This window comes from Ischnura elegans (assembly GCF_921293095.1).
Source record: "Ischnura elegans chromosome 13 unlocalized genomic scaffold, ioIscEleg1.1 SUPER_13_unloc_1, whole genome shotgun sequence".
Taxonomy (NCBI): Eukaryota; Metazoa; Arthropoda; class Insecta; order Odonata; family Coenagrionidae; genus Ischnura; species Ischnura elegans.
Genome location: NW_025791657.1, coordinates 5,196,129 through 5,223,783, shown reverse-complemented (window position 1 = coordinate 5,223,783; position 27,655 = coordinate 5,196,129). Strand labels below are relative to the sequence as shown.

Below are 27,655 nucleotides of genomic sequence, written 5' to 3'. Positions count from 1 at the left end.
GGGTAGTACCTGATTGGCAACATAAATGTTTCCTTATAATAAGGGCTCCATGGCAACCATAGATTTTGTATTATGACGATAATTAATTTCAATGTAAAGTAGATGGGGATATACTCAAATCGTTCTATATACGATTTGAGTATCTCTTTTGCGAGATAAACAAAATTTTAAGGATATAATCCTTATCACAGAGGTCACAATTAGAGATGACCGAAATTCCGCTATCCAACTATTAACCAGCTAGAAAAATCGTATCGAAAATTCTGAACTTCGATTTTTCCCACATGCATTTTTTATTTATTAAAGCAAGAGACTGAAAATCTTGCTGAAAGGTAAAAATAAGGCAAAAAGAAAGATAAAAGTTGAAGTAAACTAATACAGTAATTACAGTCTAAGTTGTAATCGATACAAGTTTGCATTCGATAGATAATCCGTCATTAATTTATCTTTCTCTCCATTTCGTAAATATTCAATTCAAAACGTTCTCTCGACGCCTATATCATCGCGGTTACTTAGACGACCTTAAATATTGTTGAGGCGAATATGCTGGTTGTCCGTCTATTCCGTACATTTAAACAACATTGCAAGTGTTTTTTCGCGCTTTTTAAGCAACTTATGGACCCAATACTCGAACACGCGCGACCCAAACATGCTCCCACCCCCTTCTCGAACCCGCTTGATGAAATCAAGCGCCCATCTACTCATTTGTTTGGTACATAATGAGAAAAGTACATTTATGACACAGTCCCTGAAAATTTGAAAGAAATTCTTCGAAAAAAATCGCTTTCATTGGTATTTATGCAATTGTCTTCGAAAGGAATTTTTTTGCAAGTAGAGAAGCAGGAATAAAATTGCAAATGCTTAGAAAAATAAAAAATACAACTTAATCCATTTAATTGGCAAACTCAGTCTCATATTTATTATTATGCACAAAAAATACAAAATTTCCAATAAACAGACACAATTTCGTTCATTACATCGAAATATCCTCCAACGGGAAGCAATCATGATTAATGTAAGAAAATTTAGAACTAATAAGGACATGAAAATTGAGGTAGACTTGAAGCAAGACACCTTTGACCAAAAAATGCGCATGCCTTCGATCAAAAATGGGCATGCAGGCTTTTTGATCCACATTTGGGAGCTGGGGAATATGTCCTCTACAGCTACAGGTCTCCTTCAATATTCATTATTAAAATACAAAAATTCATTACTTGGTACGATCTAAATGGAAGCATGTACATAGACCATCATCCCCATCGGCACCATACTATCATTCACTTCCTGTTCTGAAGGGGAGAATTTACTATAAGCCTCCTCATTACAGATTTGCGTGACGTTGAATTACATCATTTGTAGCATTTAATGAATTGTCCTGTCCACGAGCAAACATGTCTCATGCACAAAGGTGACTTATCTCAGTATAACCATCACAACATAATCCTAAATGGATAGTGTATCTCACTTGTGTGCGCAGGTGGCAGTTGAGGTTAAAACGTACAGTGAAAGACTTCGTCCCAACTCAGCAAGAATAATGTCCCACAACTGTAAATGTACGCATGTGGTGGTCAATGCCCTTCCTAGCAGTGACGGACTTGATGCAGAATGGATGAAAAAATTCGCTCTCATTTGTGGGCACGCCTGTGTTTGTCAAGGAAACAACACACAGCAAAATAATAACAGCAAATGTTACATTGATAAGTTTTGCCTCCGGTACGTGCGAATGTATTACTAGGTCGCGATAATGAGTGAAAGACTTGTTGCAGATAGGAGAGCCCTGCGGGTTTGCGTACACATGGCTATACTAGGAGGCTCTTTGTCAAGAAAGATTTTCGGATCCTTCACGCGGCTAGCGGTTTCTCTCCCGAGTGTGTTCGCAAATGTGTCACTAAGTTGATCTTCTTCCAGAAAGACTTTTGACATTCGTTGCATGAATACGGTTTCTCTCCAGTGTGGGTGCGCATGTGTTTGTTGAGACTACATTTATCAACGTAAGATCTATTGCAGATGCCGCATGAGAAAGGCCTCTCTCCCGAGTGTAAACGCATGTGCAAAACAAGGCTGTTCTTCTGAGCAAAGGACTTGCTGCAGACAGTGCACGAATAAGGTTTTTCCCCCGTGTGGGTGCGCATATGCAAAACTAAACTCTGCTTTCTCGAGAAAGACATTTTGCATTCATTGCATGAGTAAGGTCTCTCTTTTGTATGCGTTCGGGTGTGTAAGACAAGGCCGCGCCTCTCAGCGAAAGCCTTGCCGCACACGTTGCAAATGTGAGGCTTCTCCCCTGTGTGTGTTCGCATGTGGCTCTTTAGAGTAAAACTCAGCGGGAAAGTCTTGAAGCAAATGTCACACGAGTAAGGTCGCTCTCCCGTGTGTGTTCGCATGTGGGCAACAAGGCTGTTGCTCTGGGTGAAGGACTTGCTGCAGACAGTACACGAATAAGGCTTTTCCCCCGTGTGGGTACGCATATGCGAAACTAAGATCTTCTTCGTCGAGAAAGACATTTCGCATTCTCTGCATGAATAAGGTCTTTCTTGCGAGTGAGTTCGCATGTGTAACACAAGGCCTTCCCTCCGAGCGAAAGATTTGCTGCACAGGTCGCAAACATGAGGCTTCTCTCCCGTGTGCATTCGCATGTGACTTTTGAGATGAAAACTAAAAGGGAAAGTCTTGAAGCAAATTTCACACGAGAAAGGTCGCTCGCCCGTGTGTGTTTGCATGTGATATTTGAGAGCCTGCTTCATTTTGAAAGATTTTTTGCAGATTTCGCATGAAAAAGGCCTCTCTCCCATGTGTATACGCATGTGGGAAGCGAGGGTGTTCTTCCGACCAAAGGACTTGCCGCACACGTCGCAGGCATGAGGCTTCTCTCCTGTGTGTGTAAGCATGTGACCTTGGAGATTACCTCTCTGCGTAAAAGACTTGAAGCATATGTCACACGAAAAAGGTCTCTCTCCCGAGTGTGTTCGCATGTGCGCGACCAAACCGCTTTGTCTACAGAAAGAATTTCCGCAAGTGCCACATGAAAAAGGTTTCTTTTCCGTGTGTCTACGCATGTGGGAATCAAGGTCACTCCTCTGAGCGAAGGACTTATTGCAGACTGTGCACGAATAATGTTTTTCTCCCATGTGCGCACGAACGTGTCCTACTAAATGCCCCTTCGACATAAAAGACTTTCCACAATCATTGCAAGAATAAGGTCTATATCCAGTGTGTCTACGCATGTGTAAATCATGGTTACTCCTGCAATCGAAGGACTTACTGCACACTGTGCACGGATATGGTTTCACTCCTGTGTGAGTTCGTTCATGTATAACCAAGGCGCCCTTTTGAGAGAAAGATTTTCCACACTGATTGCATGAGTAAGGCCTCTCTCCGGTGTGTATACGCTTGTGTATATCATGGTTTCTTCTGAGAGCGAAGGACTTGCCGCAGACTGCGCACGAGTAAGGTTTCTCCCCGCTGTGCAATTGTAGATGAGTTACCAAGGCGCTCTTTTTCAAATAAGACTTATCACACTGATTGCACGAGTAAGGCCTCTCTCCGGTGTGTGTTCCTGTGTGTGCGGTGAGTTCCCTTTTCTGAGCGAAGGACTTGCTGCAGAAAGTGCACGAATAAGGCTTCTCCCCGGTATGCGTCCGTACGTGATTAACTAAGATGCTCTTTGTTGAAAAAGACTTTTCACACTGATTGCATGAAAAAGGCCTCTCTCCTGTGTGTGTTCGGATGTGATCGGTGAGCCTCCTTTTCTGAGGGAAGGACTTTGCGCACACACTGCATGAATATGGTCTCCCTTCCTCTCTCACGTGATTGCGCAGGTTTCTCGTGCAAGACGACTTTGAGGATAAACTCTGTGGAGTTGATTCCTCATCTGCAGTGAAACTTCTCGTCACTCGCTTCACATTTTCCGTATCCCCTTTCCCTCCAATGGTTTCCCTGATGGAAACCTTTCTTTTTTGCCTCGGCCCTAGTCTTTTAGTCTTTCGCCCACCTAAACACCTGGATGTGGTAGCCACGCAAGAGCGGCTTTTGTCGCTTGACGAAAGTGGTTGCAAAGGCATGTCTCCGACAGAAGATTCTACTACGGCATCAAATTTACTAGAAGCAACATGAATTTTCATGTGTTTGATTAGCTCATTTTTGTTGCTGAACCAATCTCTGCAGTCGAAGCAATGATATGAATTTTCGTTTGATCTGTTACTGTTACAAGGATTCGCGATCATGCAATTTAGTATCTCTTCATTGTTTCCCTCGACAGTCTCACTACCACTTTTGTCTTTTCGTCTGATTCTGATATGCCTAAGGGAATCCATAGTATTTTGTGGATCACAACCACCTCTATCCCCAGAAACAGTCATTGCCGCTCCACCTCCGCTTCTTTTCAGTGATTCAATGTCTTTTGTGTTACACTGACTGCCACCAGGAATTGAACAGCAAGTTATCTCGTTAGTATCAAGAGCACCACATTTTTCCGAGTCTTTTCCTATCAGATTTCTTCCTACCCCCACATGGGTTGCTAGAGTCTTGGAATAATTTTGTGTCACCAAAGCCGTGGGACCAATGCATTCATCAATTGAATGATTCCTTGCACTTCCTTCCGCAGGCAGATATGAAGTTGATGTTGCTTCAATGGGCAGATCTTCGGCAGCTGGGACACCTAGAAAAGAATTTCAAATAACCACTATCACAGTAAAACATGAAATCAAAGACTCCAACACCCTTCATTTACAACCAATTAAATGGATGGAAAAAGCCAGAAATGTGAATGGGAACATACCAATTTAAAAGATTTTTAGCTAATTTATTTAATGGACCAAAAGCATTGTCGATTTTTCATTCGTTTGATTAAGTTCCATGTCCATATTTCCTGAGAACATTGAAATTTACTTTCGGATACTTGATTCTGAAACCAAGTGCTCCATTCTGGTGATTTGCTAATATTTTTTAAAAATAAACTGGTCTCATAGCTTGTCTGACCCAAGGCTGCATTCCCATATGAATTGTCAAAAAAGCCAAAGGGAGAAAATAAAGGACCATATGGACCATATGCTAAGAAAAAAGACATTTTCTTAGCATATGGTCCAATTAGATGGACACTAAAACATTTAAGAAAAATTTTTTTTAAGGAGGACCATTGAATAAATACAGATGTCTACAAAAAAGTAAGAAAATACATCTCTCCTCCCCTATCCAATTGGCACTTATACTAAAGAAAACAGAATATATGGATGGATTCAGGTTCTTCATCGTTCAGAGCCAGTTACAATAAACCTTATCTGTACACAGCTATTTGTAGCCCATGGAAGCACTTCCCCACTGCTTCCATTGTGGATAATAGGCCCGTGTGAAATTGTAAATTAGTTATCTGGTCGCAGAAAACATTGGCTAAATAAAAGCATAGACATGTACATCCTCCAAAATTATTAATTTCAATTCTTCCATGTTTAGAGTTATTTGCAAGCCCTTGAGAGTACTCACCAATTTCCTCTGTAGACGACTTTTGAGCCATAGTAAAACTCCCGATTGGCATCATGTCCTCACCTGTGGCAGGCTGGAAACAAGAATCAAAATAAGAATAATGCGTGAACAGGAGATTCAGAACATTCATTTTGAATGGATTTACCAAAACTTATTTCATTGAACTATTTATTACGGGTATGTTCTTCACATTCTCTTGCAAGCTGCCTCAAGGAAATTATTGTCAGGAATTTCAATGGTCTAAAATTAGGTTTATAAAACAACCACTTAACTATATACCAACTATCTCTTATTTACGTAACAAAATAAATGCTAAATCCATGTGATGATCCTCAAAGAAATAGCTTGTGGATATGTAAAACTCAACATATAATCTTGTCCATTATAATAAAACTCCTTCACTGACCAAGGTTACAACACACCATGTCATTTTCAAGGTCTTATATACTTATAGTCAGACTGATATGTTAAGCCACAGTAAACCAAGTTGCCAGTGATGGATGAAGCAATAAAAAATCAGTAGAACAGCACAGGCACACAGAACATTCTACAAAAGATTACAATCTAATCGAAGCTGAATACTTATACAAAAATAAGGACACAATAGATCTGACACTAAATTTTAAAATGCATTTATTTAAAAAGGCATTAAAAACGCCAGCTGCATAAAAGTCAAATGTGGAAACTTAAGAAATGTGTTGCTCCTGAAGAATGTTGAAGATGCATGGGATCGAACGAGGACATACCAAGGATGTAAAGAGAGGAGTGTGACAAAAGTGTTATCTTCAAAAAACCTTAACCCTTTCACGCCGGACCTTCGTTGAGGGAAATTCTTCCCCAATACGAGTCTCTTGAAAGTTTTCTTTACTCCACTGTACGAAGCTTTTTCGCATCGACTGAAGGTAGTGGTTCCCTCCCTAACCATTTTTAGACCCAACTCAGTGGGGCGCCGATCCCTTTCCTCGGCCTCTGTCCCAGGCCCTTGAAGGATTAAAAGCCCCTTCCTAGGACGAGTCCACGGTCAACTGGCTAAAATATTAATGCAAAATATATGCAAATATTTGTTGTTCGCAACGATTTTTACATTCAACATTAATTTTGTGTTTTTTACTGAGCGTGCAGAAATTTTAAACGAAGTTCTAACGTTGATATAGATGGATTTAGTATATTTACTAGTTGGTCTATAACTCCGTTGATATTACCGTTAGAATTTTGTTTGAAATTTCCATGTGGTCAACAAAAAAAGATGAATCCATTATAAATATCCATATAGCATTATATATGCTCCGCTACGGCTGCCTTTGAAGGGTAACCCAGTCGAATGGCCCGCTTGTGTTCTTCTATCCGAGTTTTGACTGTTCGTCCGGTTTCCCCGATGTATTTCTTCTCACACGATCGGCAGGGGATTTCGTATACTCCTTCAATTTGAATTGGCGTCCTATCCTTGGCATTTTCCGAGGAGGTGTCGTACTTGGGCGTGTGGTTTAACCTTTTCCCTACCGTACACGTATATATACGTGTGGACGTTTCCTGACCCGGGAGACCACGGGCGTATATGTACGTGTGAGATTTTCCCGGTCAAGAAAACGAAACCCGTATATATACGTTTTCTAGCTCTCCCCCTTTCAGGACGGTCGTGGGTTTAGGTCGCCTTTGTATCGGGACCCAACGCTTCAGGGTTTAGGATTAACCCTCCGAATCCGGGAGCAGGTACCCGGACCCTTCGTCTTTTATAACCCCTCTCAGCGGTAAGGGACATCGGTCATACAATTGTTTATAGAGTCAATTTTCGAAATAATTATTTGTTCATTTATCAAGAAATATAAGCTAAGAATTGAATTGTTTGTCTTTTGAGCAGCGTTTAGAATTTTTAAACGAAATTCTAGGACAAATATTAACTTATATCTCGAGTTATGTATAAACATCAACATGGAAATTGTTGCTGTGTTAAATGCTTTGATAATGGCCTTAGAACTTCGTTTACAATTTGACAATGCTCAGATAAAAATGAGGAATTATATTCTATGTCTGTAATTTACGTGCAAGCAACAATTATCCATTTGCTAAATACATCAAAGCCATACTTAAGTTGACCGCGAACCAATGCCGCAGGTATGGTCGTAAACCCGGAAAGGAGGGAGCACAACTACCCTCGGAGTCCGAGATAATGCGGATTCCCACAGTGGAGGGGTCGAAAAAGGTTCAGCGAGACCCTTCTTAACGATTGCCCTCCAAAAATACTCCGTACCACGAGAAAGAAGAGTCTCTTGGGGCTCGGTACAGCAGTCAAGCTAAGACGAAAACTCCGCGGTCTCGAAAGGGTTAAAAATGGCTTTAATCTCAAATTTCCGGAGGATGTTACCGATCTTATCCGTCGTTCCTTTCACGTAGGGGAGGAAGGCTTTCTTTTGGCTAATGATGTCTCCTGCGTCTTGGGAATTGTTCCTGTTGTCCTTGTTGATAATCCTTCTAAAATTTCGGGATATAGCTCCGTTGTCGTAACCATTAACACGTAGTATGGATTTCAGCTTAATAATTTCTGAAGATAGATTCTTCGAGTCACTCAGCCAAATCGAGCGTTCAATTAGAGAGCTCATCACAGCGTTTAATTGAGCGGGGTGAGAACTGGCATGGAGATACCAATTTGTTGATGTCGGTTTTCTATACGCGGCGTGAAGGAGTGTACGAAATCCCCTGCCGGTCGTGTGAGAAGAAATACATCGGGGAAACCGGACGAACAGTCAAAACTCGGATAGAAGAACACAAGCGGGCCATTCGACTGGGTTACCCTTCAAAGGCAGCCGTAGCGGAGCACGAAGCCACCGGACATGCGATCGACTTCGAAAAATCAAGAGTCATCGCGAGGGTAAAACATTTTAAAACCAGACTCATCCGCGAGGCCATAGAAATAAAGAAAAACAAGAACAACTACAATAGAGATACCGGATTAAGAATCAGCAATACTTGGAACTCAGTCATCCGCAACATTTCTTTATCTTCCCCCTCCAGTCCTAACTCCCCACACCCTCCGCCCACCCCTCCCACCTGAAATATAAAAAGGCAGCAAAAGCCCAATCCTAACATAATTCCCCTGAAAAAGTGACCAGCAGTCGGTCGCGAAACGTCGGGGCTATCTCCTTTACGACACGCGGCATACACCCGTATGTGACTTATTTTTAATCATCATGAGCCGCGAAGGCTTCAATCAAGAAACTATATTTGTTGCTTACTTTTGATATCTACTGCTTATCCTATGCCAGTTCTAACTCCCCACACCCTCCGCCCACCCCTCCCACCTGAAATATAAAAAGGCAGCAAAAGCCCAATCCTAACATTATTCCCTTGAAAAAGTGACCAGCAGTCGGTCGCGAAACGTCGGGGCTATCTCCATCACGACACGCGGCATACACCCGTATGTGACTTATTTTTAACAAATATAGTTTTGGAAAACACACTGCAAATAACAGTAGTTGACCGCATGGAGAGGATAAGAAAGGGTCGACCTGAGCGGCCGAAGATGGGACTGGGCTCGCGCTAAGGCCTATCACGATGAGCGACCGCGTCTGTGGGTCTATTGTGTCCGCCACGGTCACTTTTTTTCGACTTGTGCCGCACAGGCGTGGCATTCGTTGCTTAGGTTAGGAAAATTAACGCCGCACAGGTGTGGCATTCGGCGCGAAAGGGTTTACTCAAACGAACACATCATCAGAAGTGATGGCCTTATAAATACTGTAGTCAGAAAAATAAAAGAAGAGGTTGACAGGGCGAAGGGAAAAGAATAGTTCTGAATGTTTTTCAAAGGTCAGGTTATAAAGGATATAAAAAAGATTACAATAACCGTGAAAAGCTAAGCAAATGATAGCCAGGAATTGAGGGCTGTATGAAACCAATTTAAGTAATGTTGATTAATCATGGAGACATACTTCATATTCAATTCAAGTGCAATGCACAATAAACAGTTGACAAATAATATTACCTGATCAGGAGAGTCTTGATGTATGACTTTTCTTGAGGTACAATCAGTGCAATCATTGACTACATATCCTTCTTCACCAACTCTAATCTCATCTTCTTTAACAGAAGAGCACTTGTATGTCCCTGGTTCACCCTATTGGAAAGACAAACACCCATTAGTACACATTTTTATCATTTGATACATGAAGCAAAAGTGATCATGAACAAAGCTTGAGTTACTTGTCTGTTGAAAATAAATAATCCCGGATAAACAATTCCGGCTTCTTTGTTAAAAACAAAATTATTTAATCAAATAACAATAAGGACAATTTTAAGGAAAAGAAAAGAACAGGTAGTGGAGAAGAGCAGACAGGGATTCTGAATGTTTTTCATAGGTCAGATTATTAAGGGTGTAAAAGAGAAGAATATAATCAATATGAAAAGATAAGGAGATAACAGAGAGGAATGGAAGGCTATACGAAACCAATTTTAAGATTGTTGGCTTATGATGGTGACAGAGTTTATATGCATTTAAAATTCAAGGTGCAATTAATAGGTCATAACATGCATTACCTGATCAGAAGAGGCTTCATGCATCAATTTGCTTGAGCCACCATCAGTGCAATCTTTGTGTACAGATCTTTCTTCATCATCGCCAATTTGATCTTCTTTAACAGAAGAGCACTTATTTGTAACAGGATCCATCTATTGGAAAGAGAAATACCCATTCATACCCACTTTGATCAATTGGTACACCAAGCAAAAGTGACCATGCACAAAGCTTGAATTACAAGGTGTCTGAAGAAAATAAATAATCTTTGATGAAAGAATCTGGCCTCTTTGTAACTATGTAACATGTATTACCTGATCAGGAGAGGCTTCACGCATCAGTTTGCTTGAGATACCAGGAGTGCAATCATTGTGTACATGTCTTTCTTCATCTTCACTAATCTGATCTTCTTTAACAGAAGAGCACTTGTTTGCTACTGGATCACTCTGTTGCAAAGAGAAATACCCATTGATACACATTTTAATCAATTGGCACACCAAGAAAAAGTGATCATGCACAAACCTTGAATTACAAGGTGTCTGTAGAAAAAAAATAATCCCTGATGAACGAATCTGGCCTCTTTGTAACTACAGTTGAGGGCCTCACATTTAGAAAGCCTGGGAACAATGAATTTTCAGATTTAAAGGTTTTTTTTTGGATTTCTGGTCTTCGGCATGTGGAAAAAGTGGCACACTGTTTTTGAGAATCTTGATTCAATAAAACCAAAACTCAGAAATTACACATGAAAGGAATTTTAACATTAATTGGTATACTTAGCAACGTCATCTGTGTGCACCCAGACTCAGCATTAAGACGGGTGCATGCTGCCAAATGTTAGTCATTAATTGTGAAATATTCACTGTACACCTTTCAACTACAGCACATAATCAATGGATAGCAAATATACAGCCTCAATCCTCTCGGCTGTGTAAAAGGAGCAGAGGTACATGTGAATGTGTAGATGATCTATCAAACAACCTACAAGACCCTTTGTACCGTTATATGGATTCCAGTAGAGTAGAACCTCAGATAATGACCACAATCTGTCCCAGAAAGCTGGTCATTGTCCAAATTGTTCGCTATCAAAAGCAATTTTCCCCATAAGAAATAAAGGAAATAAGAATAATCATTTCCTAGCTCCTAATGACTAGCTATTGTATGAAGTTTACAGGCTATACAGGTATGCTTTTTTAAATGAGAAAAGTTATAATTGAGTAATACATAAATAAAAACATCAAACAAAGATTTAAACATAAGGAAATACGAAAACTAACAGATTTTACTGCCATGAGATGGCATGAGTGGATGAAGGTGTGAGAAGGAAGGGGTGGAATAACTGCTTGGAGGGGGATTCCCCCTCTATGAGAACTTCAGGGGAAGTCCTCTGTCGCTTTTGAGGTTGAAGGAAAAGCTTATCCAGTCTCTGTTGCTTCTGCCTTTTTTTGTAGCACTTTTCGATTATACGACATCACATAGTCATGGAACATGTTTGGGCTCCTATTGCCTATCGCTGTTTTGGAAAGAGTTTTCCATAAACAACTGCAACTCCCCCCACTTAGCACACATTTCTTTAATTGCTGAACTTGGGACTTTCCCTTCCCCTTCCCATGCAAAGACATATCCTCAGCCGAATTCCTCTCTTCCTCGACCTGAAGGTACTGCAACTCTTCAGTAGTGAGTTCATTGCTGTGCTCCTCCACAAGCTCTCCAATATCGTCATTATCCACCACCAACCCCATGTTTTGGCCATCATCAATAATTTCTGGTACAATTCCTTCAAAATGGAACACAGTCTGGCCACAGTTTCCCCCATCCTGCATTTATAATGCGGTAGGCCTTTTGATTCCATGCATTATCTTTAAGAGGAGCACAATTCAAAATGCTGAAGTGATTCTTCCAAGTTTCCTTAATAGATGTTGGTATCCTTCATTACATCTTAACACTTTTTGAATAAGGCTTTCCTGTAAAATTTAATTAAGTTTGAAATGATTTGTTTATCCATGGTTTGCAGTAAGGGGGTTGTGTCCAGTGGCAGATAACTAACTTGAATGAAGTCAAACTCTTCTTTTAAGTACTCACTGATGTTTGAAGGGTGATATGGAGCATTATCCAGCAGTAAAAAGCATTTGAGGTGAATTTTGTTCACCTGTAGATATTCTTTCACGGTCAGGGCAAACGCTTCGGTCACCCACTCGACGAAAAATTGGCGGGTCACCCAAAGTCTTAGAATACCTCCACATCACAAACAATTTCTATTTTATTACATTGTGCTTCTTGAATACTCTTGGATTGTCCCAATGGTAGTGTAACGGTGGCTTAAGCTTAAAATCCTGATACCGCAAAATGGAAGAGTTAGCCTATGTTTCATACCTTCGTACCCTGGCAATGCTTTCTCTTCCTTTGTTAAATATGTTTTATTCGGCATCTGCTTCCAAAACAGTCCTGTTTCAGCTGTATTAAATACCTGTTGCAGGACGTACTCTCCTTCTTCTATGATTTTTTTATTTTAGGAGGAACTTCTGTGCCCCTGCCTTGTTGGAACTAGCTGCTTCCTTGTGTCTTATGACATTGTGGATGCTTGTTCTGCGCTTAAAATTTTCCAACCAGCCTCGAATGGCTTTGAACAAAAAACTACTCGATGCACTTGTCCCAGGAGTTTTCTTAAAATCTTCGTAGATTTGCAGCACCTTCTCACAAACGATTGCCTCACCTTCCGTTTTTTATTTATAGACAAAAGCATCAACCTTTTCACTTCGTCTATTATTTTAGGCCTTTGCTTTGTTATAAAACTTACTTCTTAAGACAAACTAACTTTTTAAAGCTGTGCTTTTTTCTTAAAAATCGTCAAGATTGTCGACTTTGACATGCCGTATTCTCTTGCGATATCCGATACGCAATGCCTTGTTTATACTTGGCTATCATTTTCTTCTTCACTTCAATTGTTGGCCGTTTCCTTCTCAATGAACTTCTACCATCTCTCTTAAACTATTTTGGTGCCATGATTGAAGGCTTGATGATTATTTAAAAAATGTAAATCACTAAAGAGGAAGGCTGCACAACAATTAGGATAATGAATGTGTGTTCTTAACCGTGTCTCGAGCACGAAGAAAGATGAGAAGCATTTTGCCCCTGTCTGCTGGTAAGGTGAACATGACATAGCGCGCCACATCTGTTCGTTAACAAAAGAGTTTTTTGCTTTCGGAGGCAAATTTTTAGTCGTTATACAAATTTTTGTTATCAGAGGCGTTTGCTGACCAAGGTTTCACTGCATACTCTGTATATTTCATCGAAGGAGGCAAAAAACTTGCCAAATAAGTCTCAAATCACGAACATTGCTCCCGCAGTATAAACCATATGTGCTTGATACTGGATGACAACGAACGATCAATACATCTTCTTCAATGCTCCATAGCTTTTATTGATAGGATTCGTTAGTAGACACTGCGATATCTATCGATGCATTCCTTAGTCAGACAGTAAATCTGAGCAAATGCTTCTATATTTTGTTGAATATTAGGTATGCAACTAATTTCCCACTCTTTTTAATAGATGAATCTAGCAGTGAATTCTGGTCAATATTAACATGCAGGAAATGTCATGAACTAAGCGTACACAATTGGCAATCAAACCGTTATGCCACAATGGTGAGTTTGTTGGGGCATCATATCCTTATCATAAAGTGAATGAATATGTCTGAGTTTATGCCAAGTAGCCGCTATTTGTGGGAAGGGTTTTTTCTTCATTCATTTGAAGAAAATGGTGACTGAAGCACATCTAGAGCTCCAAAAAGTTTGCAAGGATGCTGCTTAAAGTGAAACAACATGCCCTAATTGGTTCCATCGCCTCAAAGGTGGTCTTTCCAATGTTGACAACTGTCCATGAAAAGGAAGACCAAAAACCTTTGAAGAAGCTGACTTTGAGGCATTACTCGATGAGGATTCATTACGAACTCCAATCATTACTTTTTCTGCTCAATGGCACTTAGTCCGGCTGATCAGCAGCTGGGCTAAATTGAAGAAATCGAAAAAGGCTTGATTTGAGGATGGACACAAAAGATGCACATTTTTACAGTAATGGTATGGGAGCTCTATTTCTATGATAGGTAAAAGTTATTGCCAGCAATGTACAATGCATCAAATGACTTGTATCTACCAATTTTTTCACAATTAAGTTGAATTTTCATTTTGAAAAAATCTCGACATGGCACTTCCTAGGTTGCTAACATATGTTCATAGCATGTGCTAACTTCCCACTCCTCCCAGAACAAGGCTCAGAGAGTGGTGCCATGAGGTGGCAAGTCAAAGCACTATGCAGTGAGATTTTCAAATGTTCAGGGTTTCTGGTTTTCCAGGTTTCTAGATTCTGGATTTCAGGTCCTCAAATGTATGAAATATGTATTACCTAATCAGAAGAGGCTTCATGCATCAGTTTGTTTGAGACACCATCAGTGTTTGTTTGAGACACCACCAGTACAATCATTGTACACAAATCTTTCTTAATTATTGCTAATCTGACCTTCTTTAACAGGAGAGCACTTGCATGTCACTCTATCACTCTATTGGAAAGAGGAACACCAATTTATACACATTATTTTTATATACACATTTATTACACACTATATTTCCAGGTCCGATAGAAGCGATAAATTAAGAGAGATGTTATGCCGAACGGATAGATATGGGAATTCGTTTTTCCCCCCCGAACAATAAAGGACTTTAATAAACGCTTGTCCCAACCTCGTTGGAGCACTTCATTTATTTATTTATTTTCTTTAAGCTGTAAACGGCTGGTGTCCTGACAACCCCTGCCACACGCCTTTTAGGTGGCTTGCGGGGTATTATGTAGATGTAGCTTATAATCAATTGGTACACCAAGCAAAAGTGATCATGAGCAAGCTTAAATTACAGGGTGTCTGCATTAGTGTACCTACCCAGGGAGGGGCAGAGGCAAAAATGGCAAAAGTCTTTTAGCAAAATCAGCACTGAATTGAAACAAAAGTATCTAACAAATTTTCTTTAAGCCCAAAAAAGATAATATGTATCAGTATAAGATATGCATTTAAAATAACACTATTTTTTAAGGAAATAATAAAATAAACTAATAAAGCACTGCTATAATTTTCTTAAAATGTTGGTTTCATTAACCTTTCCCATGCTTAAATGTCACAACCTGGCTTGACCATACCCCTAGACCATCGCTTGCCTCCCCTCTAGTTATGATACTGGGTATACCTTTGGGTGTCTGTAGAAAGTAAATAATCACAGTAGAATGATTCTGGCCCCTTTGAAGAAAAAAATAACTTAATTGACCAACAATATTTGTCCAATAAATATCTTATTCATTATCAATTAACACTAGGAATACCGGACTTGACACCCCTCCTAGAACTACCGAATGGAGTCATTTTGACTCCTACCTTATAATTGTTTATGTTTGCAGTTTATGTCTGTTTTTATTGATAAATTGTATTAGTTTATCATTTTTGTTCATTATTGCAATATTTCAGAGGTCGTTTTAACAAAAAAATATAATTAAAAAAAATGCAAAATTCGACAGTGTTGCTTTGAAATTCTTTTTTCTTACATGTTATGTTGTTTTAACAGAATGTTAATAGAGGAATTGGATAAAACAGCAAACGTAGACTTTTCAACACATTTTATGATATTGTTTGAATGATCAAAAATATTACTTAGGCTACATGGAAGTTGGGAAGATAATTAAATAAAGCAAAAAAAAATTGCTGTTGATACGCCACGCATTTGTCTAAGATGCTTTAGAGTTTAAGCATTGTCGTTCATTTTCATTGCCCACACAAAGACTTTTGGCAGGTCATACAATTCCCAACTGATCGATTATTTTTGCACTTTGGTTTTGCCTGGAAATACTTATTTTGCAGTAACCCGTCAGAAGAATCTGCGGCATTGGACACGCAACGCTTTTATCTACATCTAACATGAGGAGCCAACTCTGTAACAAGCTTTTTCTAAAACGTTTTGGGCGAAATGTTTTAGGTAGTCTCATTGCACACTACCTATGAATACCTGCTAAGTCGGGAGTATTTTCCAACGAGTGGATAGGCTGTCACTGAGTAGACGTCTTGTGGTATATTTGTGATTTCATCTCTTTTGGTTCTTCTGTTCTCTTTTATTTACCTTTCCCACAATGCTAGTACCCTGGATTTTTTGCTGTTCAGCGAGTTTGACTGAGGTTAAGTAATTATATACAGTAACATTTCGCCCTTTTTCAGAAAGGGTTGCAATAGCTTCAGTACTGCTAAACGGCAATCTGCATGAAGTGAATTACCTTTTCGAACATAAGGGAAGGCAATATATAATATATATGTGTTCCGTCGAAACGTTAGGCCAAAAAATTCTCACTCGGCTAGAAACCCGAGAAATATTTATAAGTAATAAGGGAAGGCGTTTGCAAGTATTTGCTATCCTTGTCAACAGGTAGCCAATATTCATGGGCGTATTTGTCCGGATTATAAGGAATGTACTGAGTGAAATATACCTAATTATACTGGGAAAAAGTTGTTCATCAACTATAATGTACGGACCAGGTTTGTAACAAGCAATGTAATTCTCTATGAAACTATCGTACACTATTGAAAAGAGGGCAAACTTGACAGTTTTGAGCCGCTGGAATCATAAGACATTGCAAAATGTTAACAAACCCAGTCGTTTGTTGTAGAAAATGGTATTCCCCAGTCGTTTGACCAAATACTCTCAATAGAGTGATCATTTGTACCTCATAATCCACGGGCATAAAATATGTCTATATCGTAATTTTGCCTGCGTGGTTCCACAATTGTACATCCCTTTATGTGAGTCAGTATAAACGAATCGATAAATAATCGTAGATAATACCTTTTTTTGTAACTACCTATTAAAGGGGAAGTAAATGTAAATTACTGCTTATATTTCGCACGCGTTTTGTCTGAATCTTCAGACTCGCTAGAAACGTTTTGAGGAATAAAATCCTCGACTTCGTCACAGCCGAAACTATCTTTTGTTTCGCTTTCCGATTCACCTTCCGGTATAGAATGCAACATAGATAGGACTCCTTCACGCCTTCGACTACTTCTTCTAGCCATACGGCCAGTCAGGAAGAATGAAATCCTTGCTTCATAGGAGTTTTGCAGTCCACTCGAGAGTTCACTGGATTCACTACTGCAAAGGACAGCGCACAGTTTTCCTATGCGGCACCCGGCAGCCAGCGCTGTCAGAACGTGATAGGACCATAACTTTATTTCATTCTAATGATTTATTTTCCTGCTTCATCAATGTGACAATTTTTCTGGGGAATCAGTATAACAAAGGTACTTTTTCATATTTGAAAATCAACTTCCACGCAGTCAAGGCTGAAATAATAGTGCTGCAGCGCAATACAAAGTATTAGCAGGCGGCGGCAAAGGTTGGCGGCGAGAAGGAAAGAGTAAGGGAGAAGGGGCACACACGACGGATTCTAAACACATAAATTTGAAAATGCATTGCATATTCACCACTTTATCGCAAAGTAAAATAATATGAGGACATTCACATAGTTTGTAGATCCAAACACAGACCCGTAAAATAAGAAATGCTTTCAAAGTCTCGCAATTATGGGCCAAAAGGAAAATAATTGTATATTCAAGCCATTGATTGATTTCAATTAATTATTATTAACATAAAAAGAGATAAACACTTGAATAAATATTACTATTTGGTGAAAAGACAAGCAAAATACATTAGGAAGTCAAAATGACTCCCTTTGGTAGTCAAAGGTAAATTTTGCAAAACGTGCACTATTTTATTTTCTAGAATTATTTTAATCGCAAAGCCTTATTTTGTGTCAAAAATGAATAAAAGTCACGGAATTTCAGGCCGGAATTCGGAAAATTTTAGACAGGGCAGAGAAATAAAAATGGCGAGGAGTCAAAATGACTCCATCGGTAGTTCTAGTGTTAATGCAATGAAATCCTTACTGAGAAGGAGGAATAACATTATTGGGCATAACTTGTAACTAAATGGCTCATAAAATTGTAGAGTAAACCTTACCTGTATTACTACTTAACAAATAATTTGGCAAAAACTCTATTAGATTACTGAACTCTAAAAATTTCTTGTTTTTCTAATAAAAAATTGATGTAAATCAATGAAATAGTTTCAAACCTATGACCAACAGTAAGATAAGCTGCCAGTATAGTAAAACACACCTAATTCTTTGTCACAATGATTCATTCATTTTAAATGATTCAACCATGTAAAACCGTTTTTCTGCTCTTGCTGGATCAAGAGAGAAAATGTCTTGCCTTTCCGCTGAGTGGTGCTGGGGATGTTCCACCAGAAGATGGATTAGTGTCATTGCATAACTTAGCTTAACAATGCAAAAGTACACTCACCACATCATCAGTTTCCAATGGATCCATGACATCTGTCGAGATTCCAGCAGGTATGTGCAGCATGGGATAACTCTCTTCCACAAGATGGTCTCTGTTCTCCTCTTTGACATGACACTAAGAGAGAATGATGAGTTCCACTAAATATAAGTCAACCAATAAAAATAGCCCCTATAAAAATAATAATAAAACCTCCTCTCCTAGCTGTGACCACTACAGCTACCCAAAAGCATGTACTCATCACTTTTTTTGACTCCTTGCTTGCAGTTCAACTCCAGTAGTATTTAACTGTCCTTAACATTTATTATTTCTAACAGATAATTATGTCCATGCTTCTCCTTCTCTCTCTCAAACTTAGGAGACCATCAAAATACAATTAATTTCGGCATGGTACTGTATTTTGTAATTAGTTCATAATTAATAATTCGTAAGGAACATGATACAAAGTTTTTTCCTACATTTTCAAAGCACATACAAAATGGTAATTACCACATAAACAAAGCTGCAATTAGATCTGAAAATTAGGTATTGTTTCTGATGGCATATCCTACCAAAAATTCTTACAATGTTGATAATATTCCTTACCAGGGAATATACTCTATTAAATAATATTCTCCTTCAATCACAACATTATGTTTCAACATTTACATCATCTTAATGGGCATAATTTGGCTCATCCATCTCCTGATAAACTTAACTTTATTTCTATATTCATGTAAATTTCCAAAGGAAGTTGAGATTTTATGATGAAACTTACTGTCTGTAAAAAAAGCAAGATACTCGAGTTTGAGGAGCTCTAGCGTCTAAACGAAGCAATTGATTTCAATGCAATAAAAAGCATACAAAAGAGATTTTAGTTCTACGTTTTATCGTGTACTTTAAAAATTCTTCGGCTCAATAGTATCTCCTGTACTTAATTTTTTCTCGAAAAAGTACCCGTTTTTTGCGCGTAAAATCAAGGTGCCCAACTTTGAGCGCTTGGCATTCCCGTAGTTTTCGTTGCTATAACTTGCAATTTTGATATAAAGAAGCCACATCTATTACTAGATGTTTACCGAAAACAAATTGTTTATACCACAAAAATTAACGGAGTTGTTGTAAACAACGCAAACCTCTGCTAACTTCGAAACCAGTGAGTCAATTGAAAATTGATTGGTACTGTTGTCTTCCGTAGAATGTTAGTAATGCAAGCACATATGAAATGTATATTAAATATCAATAATAACGTCAATATCACTTATTATTTATCTAGATGTTTCTATGCGCGTACCGGCAGCTCCATCGTGGGAGGGGGAGACGAAAAGAGGCGCGTGGTTGCCACCGACTCAGCAGAGGGCGCGCTTCCTTTAAATGACCGACTCGCACGATGAAAGTATCGTTGTTGCACCCTTCAGGTAAACTTAAGGTCAGGTTGGGCTGAGCTTTCATCAAAATGCTTTTCTACGACGTAAATTCTAAGCCATAAGAGCGTAAATTTTATCGAATGGTAAAAATTCATAATCCTTCTGTTTAGCCGCGACTCTTTTCACTGATATCAAGCTGATACCAAGACAATCAGACACTGTTTGATACACAGGATATCTTTTGTCCATACTTTTTTCTGCTTCGCAGCGAAAAAAGCAAATTGCACTCAATACCATTTGGACTTCCGTCTCCGAAAAACCCGTTCTTGGACGCTTGATTCACCGAGGGAATCTGCACTAACAATAGTCGAATCATCCCTAGAGGTAAACGTTTTAAAGCAACCAGCGAATGATTCATTAACTGCTAGGGTACTGTGAGTCACGATGTGCTATGTGGCAACTGCGCACGACTTCGAGAGACTTTCTCTTTTCTGTTGCTTTGTTTAGGCCATTCCCGTCAGGCAGGGAGAAGGCGACAACAAGAGCTAAAAACCAAAATAAACATAAAAAGATATTGAATATACTGCTTACATTTAACGTGTATGATCTACGTATATACATTGCTAACATTCTACGGAAGACAAAAGTACCAATCAATTTTCAATTGACTCACTGGTTTCGAAGTTAGCAGAGGTTTGCGTTGTTTACAACAACTCCGTTAATTTTTGTGGTATAAACAATTTGTTTTCGATAAACATCTAGTAATAGATGTGGCTTCTTTATATCAAAATTGCAAGTTATAGCAACGAAAACTACGGGAATGCCAAGCGCTCAAAGTTGGGCACCTTGATTTTACGCGCAAAAAACGGGTACTTTTTCGAGAAAAAATTAAGTACAGGAGATACTATTGAGCCGAAGAATTTTTAAAGTACACGATAAAACGTAAAACTAAATTTTCTTTTGTATGCTTTTTATTGCATTGAAATCGATTGCTTCGTTTAGACGCTAGAGCTCCTCAAACTCGAGTATCTTGCTTTTTTTACAGACAGTAAGCATGAATGGAGAAGTTCTCTTCCATCCCTTCAATAATGTATTTGTTTTCTCTGGTCACGGGTAATGATACTTATTCATATTTTGTGGGCCCTGGAGATGGTAGAACTTTAAACTTTAGTACAGCACAAAAAATGTCATGGTTTCCAGGGTGCCTTCACAGTTCAGTGCTGTGTTGACACCACGACTAGCGAGCAAATCATAGCCCATCTTTGACAATTGATATTGACATGTCCCCAGCTGGCTGTGTCGTCGCAGAAAATTCTCGCCGTGTTTCTGCTGGAAGGCGGCAGTACACCGGCGATTTTTAATTGCTGTTAATTTATGGGAAACTTGGGTGTAAAAATATGCTGGAGTGGCTCTATTTGGAGTGAGGAATGCTACTAATTTCCATTATCCACTATTATTTTGAAGTTTTAAGCATAAATATTTCGTATCTTTTCAAAACACGAGACAAATATTATTCCTAGATTAGGTTACAATTACTGAGGTGCATACATTAGTATAATATATACACATCAACGGTATCACAAGCTAAATACAGCGTGAGAGTTCCTTGGTGGTTACAATAGTTGTTTAAATTCCAATTTATATGCTATAATTTTGCCCTCATGATGAGCTCAGCTGAGGTCATTTAGATAAAAGGCCTGGGACAATCTCTTTGTAGAACAGCAAATAAATACTCAATGGTATGCACTACGTTGCAGATGGTTTTTGAGTTTGAGTATTAGAAACTGCTATAAATAGGTGAGTTTGCAGGAAATATCTTTGACCAACGTATCATGCCATATTTCAGTGAACGTTTTGGCTAATATTCCCAACTGACCGATTTACTGGTTAACATTCGAAAACTGTACAAAACTGATATTACTGTCTTACCATATTCCCACAATAAAAAAATTGCACCACATATCAAAGATATTGATTCCAACTAGTTGCCCTGCTTAACAGATTTATTGGGCCATCAAAAAGTATAAGAATGGGAATTAAATATCTGAAACTGGAGGAATTAATATTTTATATTATTGAAAATCCCACGTTTATTTCTTTATGAATGTTGAAACTCACATCGAAACAAAAGAAAAACTGTAGTTATGAATGATTATGCGACTTAAGTGGGTTAGTTCAGTTACTTTGCATGCAACACGTGCTTGTTTTCATGAGTGATTACCAAGGGATTAAGAGCACTCATTAAACCGAGCTTCTACTTTACTCATATCTCACTTGGCAGATGCATTATCCATGCAAATGGTTGTGGTCAATTTTAAACCCTATATTCATTTCTGGAGGAATGTGGAGATTATCTAATTTCTCGTCTACATTTAAGATTCTTTAGAGAAATTAATTTAGAAAACTCTCGATACTGTTAACCCCAGCTGATGTTGAATAAATGCTCTCCAATGAAGCCCAATTTAGTTTTTTTTCTAGGTTGTGGTGCTGCTGCAGGTTTCCATCCAGTAGCCATCATCTTTCGTTTTGTCCGCTGGTCACTTTAAAATGATTACTCATTAAGGGGAACTTCATGCTCCAAATTGTAGTTTTATGCACAAATATAGTGCAATTTCAAAGGTTCCTTTAAAAATGTATGAGTTTTAATCATCAATGTAACCATTCTTATGGCCCATTTGCATATTTCCATTACTTCTTCTATGAAACCAAAACATCCATTTGGTCACAGATATTATGGGCGAGAAGTGCATATCCAAAGTTCGCATATCTTTATAGTCACTCAAGTGGCCACTCCATAGACTTTAGCCTCCTTGCTTTCATACTGGGATTCAAAAATATTGTGAACAATTGAAAAATATTTCATCTCTCTATAAGTTGCTCATATAGATTTGTTCAATGCCGACAAGATACCAAAAAGGGGACAAGTCACCTCACTTTACATTCTTTTTTACCATCTAGTATATGGGAATGACAATTACACATCTAATTTTTCGATTTTTGACCCTGCCATAAAAAAAAATTTTAATGAGGGTCAGGAATACATCTAGAGGTCTAAAAATTTTTATGCCTTATTTTTGATCAGTCCCAAAACTCCTATTGGCTGAGCCAGATGAATATGAAAAAAATCAAACGTTTCCAATCCACCTTATTGTGAATCTGATACTGATTTGCTTGAAAAAAAATTTTTGCAGCTAGCCTTTCTGCCTTATTTTTTACCAAAAGTCCAATGACTGAAGAATGGATAAAATGTGATTGACTTCCCATAAAAATACTTATTTTTACAACAGACACTCTCTTGCCACATACAACTTAGAAATTTATACAACTGAAGGTAATTCAACTCAGGTTTTACTATGCATGGGATTAAAACTTACCAACTCATCATTCCTGGGCAGTAGGCAATCTGGCACAGGAATGTATATTTCAGTCATTTGGGGTGAGCATGTTACGTGTGAGCTGCTATCAATTACATCTTGAATTGGCTCCTTTGTCTCCACAGAAGGCCCTGGCTTGTCATCAGCTGCCCCTTCTCCTTCAATGCTCTTGAAAAAAATTAATATTTATAAAAAACATATCTCATTAAAAATCAACAAATAAAATATGCTCCCAATCATTACTAAAACAGGATATAGAACATGTTTTCTCTGCTTCTTTGTAAAAATGGAGTGGTGTCCACATGTCTGTTAACCAATCACTGAAAAGCTACACAGATGACTTAAATTTAATTTCCCAGGATGATCATTGATTTACTGAGCTTAAATGGTGTCATTTTTTAAATTTCCTTGGGGTCATGGAAGTTTGCCTTTCAATTCAAAATATATGAAACCATTCTTGGAGAAAATGGGGATCGTTCGTAAATAAATTTATTCCCATTTTAAAAATTAAGGCTTCCCAAAATAGAGAATCAGGATTCCAAGATTTGCAGCTGAGAATGTGATAAAATTAACTCTGTTAATCATATAATTAATACCTGTATTTATGTATAATATTTGAAGACGTTGCTTACGAAACTCCAAAATCACTATTTATTATTTTCTCATCAGTGGAATCTTATGGTGCCTCATAAATATATGCGGAAAGAAAATTATTTCATAAATCTCCAGTTTTATGATCCATGATACATATAGTAGTTTTAAAGATAAAAATAGTTAAAACATACAAAACCAATCATGTAGCAATTATGAATTAGGTCTGCAACTACGTTTTCCTGTCTGCTAATACATGCCTATGGCACTGATTGCTGGTTAATTTTAACACACCAGTTAAATCATGACTCAAGCATAGACATTTGGTAAACAAACTGCTTGACAACCATGGTGAATTAATGCTGGCAATATACTTTTTGTTTTTGCAAATGTCTGAGTTAGTGCCAATTAACCGCCATTTGCGGGAAGATTCCTTTTCTTCTTCCATTCAAAGAAGGGGATAAGGCGCATTGAGAGCTCCAAAAAGCTTATGGAGATGCTCCTCTATGTGAGACAATGAGCTGAGATTGTTTACATTACTTCAAAGTCGGTCATTTCAATGCTGACAACTGTCCATGTGAAGGAAGAACAAAAACCTCCAAATAAGCTATTCTGGAGGCATTGCTCAAAGAAGAGCAATACCAAACACAAGAAGAGGCTTTGTTTTATAAGCAACCCACCAAGTCATTTCCAAGCAATATTGCCAATTATTCAAAAGCAAGGAATTTGGATTCGTATCGATTTGACACTGATCCTACTGCATGAAAATGCTCGACCTCAACTAGCAAAACCCATTAAAATGTAGCTGGATACATTAGAATGTGAAGACCGAAATCACCCACCAAATTCCCCAGACATTGAAGTATCTGATTATTACTTGTTTCATTTGATGGCACAAGGTCTGGCAGATCAGGAATTGAGTACATATAAATACATCAAAAAATGGCTTGATGCATGCATAGCCTCTAAAGATAAAAACTTTTACCACTACGGTATTCGATCCCAACCACAATGATGCAGAAAATTGCAGCTAGAGTGGACTACTTCCTTCCTTTGACATGTTAACTATAAGAAATGCTGAAAGCTTCATCTATATCATAGGGAAGATATAACCTAATTAACTAACCAGGCTATAAGGTTTTCCTGGCCAAGAGACTGGAGGAAGAGTTTTCTGGTTTCCAGCCGGGTTGCACGGTGTTTCAGTACCGACATTTTGAAGGCTAAGTCTGCCATCGTCTTCAGGGTGAACGAATGGTGGACGAAGCATTCACCCTGATGACAATGGCAGACTTAGCCTTCGAAATATCGGTGCTGTAAAACCCTTCGACCTAGCTGGAAAGCCAAGAAATCTTCCTCCAACCCACCAGGTTTTTAAAATCATTAATCCCATCCACCATTAAAATGCCAAAATCCAATAAATACACCTTGCAATCCAACATTTAAAACTCTAAATTTAGGAGAAAAAAGTTTTTAACCACAGAAATATGCATGTAGTCAAAGAATTCTTGAAAAAAATGAGCAAACAACTTCAATCATTCAATTATGTACTAAAAATTTATATTACCGTCAGCATACTCCAAACTGGTTAAGAAATCGATCAACAAAAAAATAGCATCCCATTCCAAATATGAACTTGTTAAACACACAATTCATTGATAATTTTCCATTTTTAATGACGTGATTTTAAAAACAGAAGAGAACTTTTAAATATTACTTTTACTATAAACTTATAAATGTAATATTAACTATGAAGGCACTTATATTAACAATCAAAAGTTAACTGAGCATACCTGTCGCTAATCTACAATAAAAGGAGGCATGAATGAGCTTGGTATATCAAGGGACTTCGTGCCAAATTTCATTTCTGTGGTCCCTGCAACTCTTCAGTGATTTATTAACTGACATGCAGACACTACTCCATTTTATAAAGAAGCAGAAACAATATGTTGAACATCTTGTTTTATGATGGTTTGGAGAATATTTTATTTGTTAATTATCAATGATGTGAGTTGTTTATCACAGTTACTCCAAGAGAAAGAAATTTCTTATGGCTTCTATAAGCACACACACAAATAATTTTACCTAAGGAGCATACCAATGGTTTTTCCACATCTTTTCTGATCAAATTAATAATAGTGAAAACTAAGATATAAATGTATTTAAATACTGGAATAAAACAAACAAAAAATAAACTTAACAGCTACACAAAAGATATATCATATCAATTTTCAATATTTTCATTTCTAATTTTACATCATTCTGTTAAAATGTTTTCTCAGATAGTTTTTTTAGGCTAAAATTAATTAGGCCCATCACATATTGATTCATTTCGACCAACAGCTATTCATATGAAACGCCTATAAAATGAACAATCAATTTCTTAAACTTCAGAAAAATGTTGTAGAATACATGGCCTACACCTCATGAGATCATAGTCAAAGGAAAAAAGTAGTCCCCAACAATGAAATATAATGATGGCATGCACTTACGACTACGCTTGGCAACCGATAAACTAACTCATTTCTGGGTCTCTCACGTCTCACTCTTTAGCAGCAGATCGGCAGGGATTTGTTTGTCAATTTAATATGCTCCGGTTACCCAATCAAATACTGAAGGACCTTAGAGGGTAGATTGCCATTTTGAGTTTAATAATGAATGTTAACTTCCCACTTTACAGGATATGATTGTTTAGAGCACACTGAAGTTTACCACAAAACAAAATTTCTTTAGGCGTCGCCACTGAAACACATACTGGAACATAACTAGTGCCTTGCCACGGATTAATAGATAGGAAAGGCCCCTTGTGGGAAATGAATGAACTCGTTACTCTTACACTTGTCCGTAGACCATATACGGAGCCATTCATGCCCTGTTACTGTAGATTGAAAAATGCTCAATTAAGTTTTGATTGTTTATCTGAGTGCCTACATAGTTCATACTGGATTTAATGTCCTAATCCAGTTAAACTATAATACTTGCGTTGTATTGTGAACTCCAATTGTGTCACCAAGGGATTAATCTATAACCATATTGAGTTAATCCTTACAAATTTATGATATTAACATTCAGTCCGCAAATAATTTTCTTTCTAAATTTCTTACATCAGTCGACAAAAACCATTTATTTTAACTTTGAAATCGCCGTAGCCTGTAAATGAGAAAAGAAAACGTTAAGTACTCACCCTGCCGCAATTTCTAGGCGAAAATTTTCTCAGAACTGTGTTTGATTCTAAGCAAATCTTCTTGAAAACACTGAATTCCGTGAGTTTCTTCAAACATAGTGGACACATGGTATTGGGCAGGCCATCTCCCATAGCAACCTGAGATAGCAATAAATAACATAAACGTCAGAGGAATTCGGAATTATCATGCATAACCCGAAATGAAGTAATCTCTATTTCAACAAAATCAATAAAATTTAAAGTGCCACTTACTTGTAAATCGACTAAATCATGCAGGGCTTCCTTCACAGTTATTTTACATGCTATATAAGAAGTGAATATGTTGTAATACACACTGTTACTCTTCCTACAAAGTCTGCAAAGGTCACTCTTTGAACTCCTTTCTGACTTGAAAATACAGTTGGTACGACTCATTTTTTCATTTCAATGTATCATTCAATCTTCAAATCAGTTCAATAGTCAAATAAATCTTCTACACAGAACTGACAATGATCTAAAAATCCAACACGAAAACTGCATTCACTTCGATAACGTGCGAAAATGAAAATACTTTGGATTATTCAACGATGCACCGAAAAAGCCAACAATTAATAACTCATCTCAAGATATATCACGACGGAACTGCATGGGCTGAAAATATAATCAAGAATTTTCAGGCTCTTTGACACGATCACAAAATAACATCCGGGTACGTAGCGTAACTTATCAATATATGACATTGCAAGCAAAGATTGGTGTAGAATGGGGGTTTTGTAGTTGCCATTTCATCCGCGGATCGCGTGCCTGTAGAATAGGCCAAATATC

The 27,655-nt window shown here is 38.0% G+C and overlaps 1 protein-coding gene across 1 annotated transcript; it reads right to left on the bottom strand.

Annotated features, from left to right (window-relative positions):
• Positions 1-891: 891 nt before the first annotated feature.
• LOC124172002 (zinc finger protein 658B-like) lies at positions 892-27,529 on the bottom strand. The gene is made up of 9 exons (XM_046551398.1): positions 27,104-27,529; positions 26,852-26,989; positions 23,080-23,247; positions 18,366-18,479; positions 10,297-10,428; positions 10,006-10,137; positions 9,455-9,586; positions 5,479-5,551; positions 892-4,657 (listed from the first exon to the last, which is right to left on the bottom strand). Exons 1-9 carry the CDS (start codon positions 27,263-27,265, stop codon positions 1,842-1,844), a joined length of 3,867 nt encoding a protein of 1,288 aa, XP_046407354.1. The 5' UTR covers positions 27,266-27,529; the 3' UTR covers positions 892-1,841.
• Between the last annotated feature and the right edge of the window lie 126 nt (positions 27,530-27,655).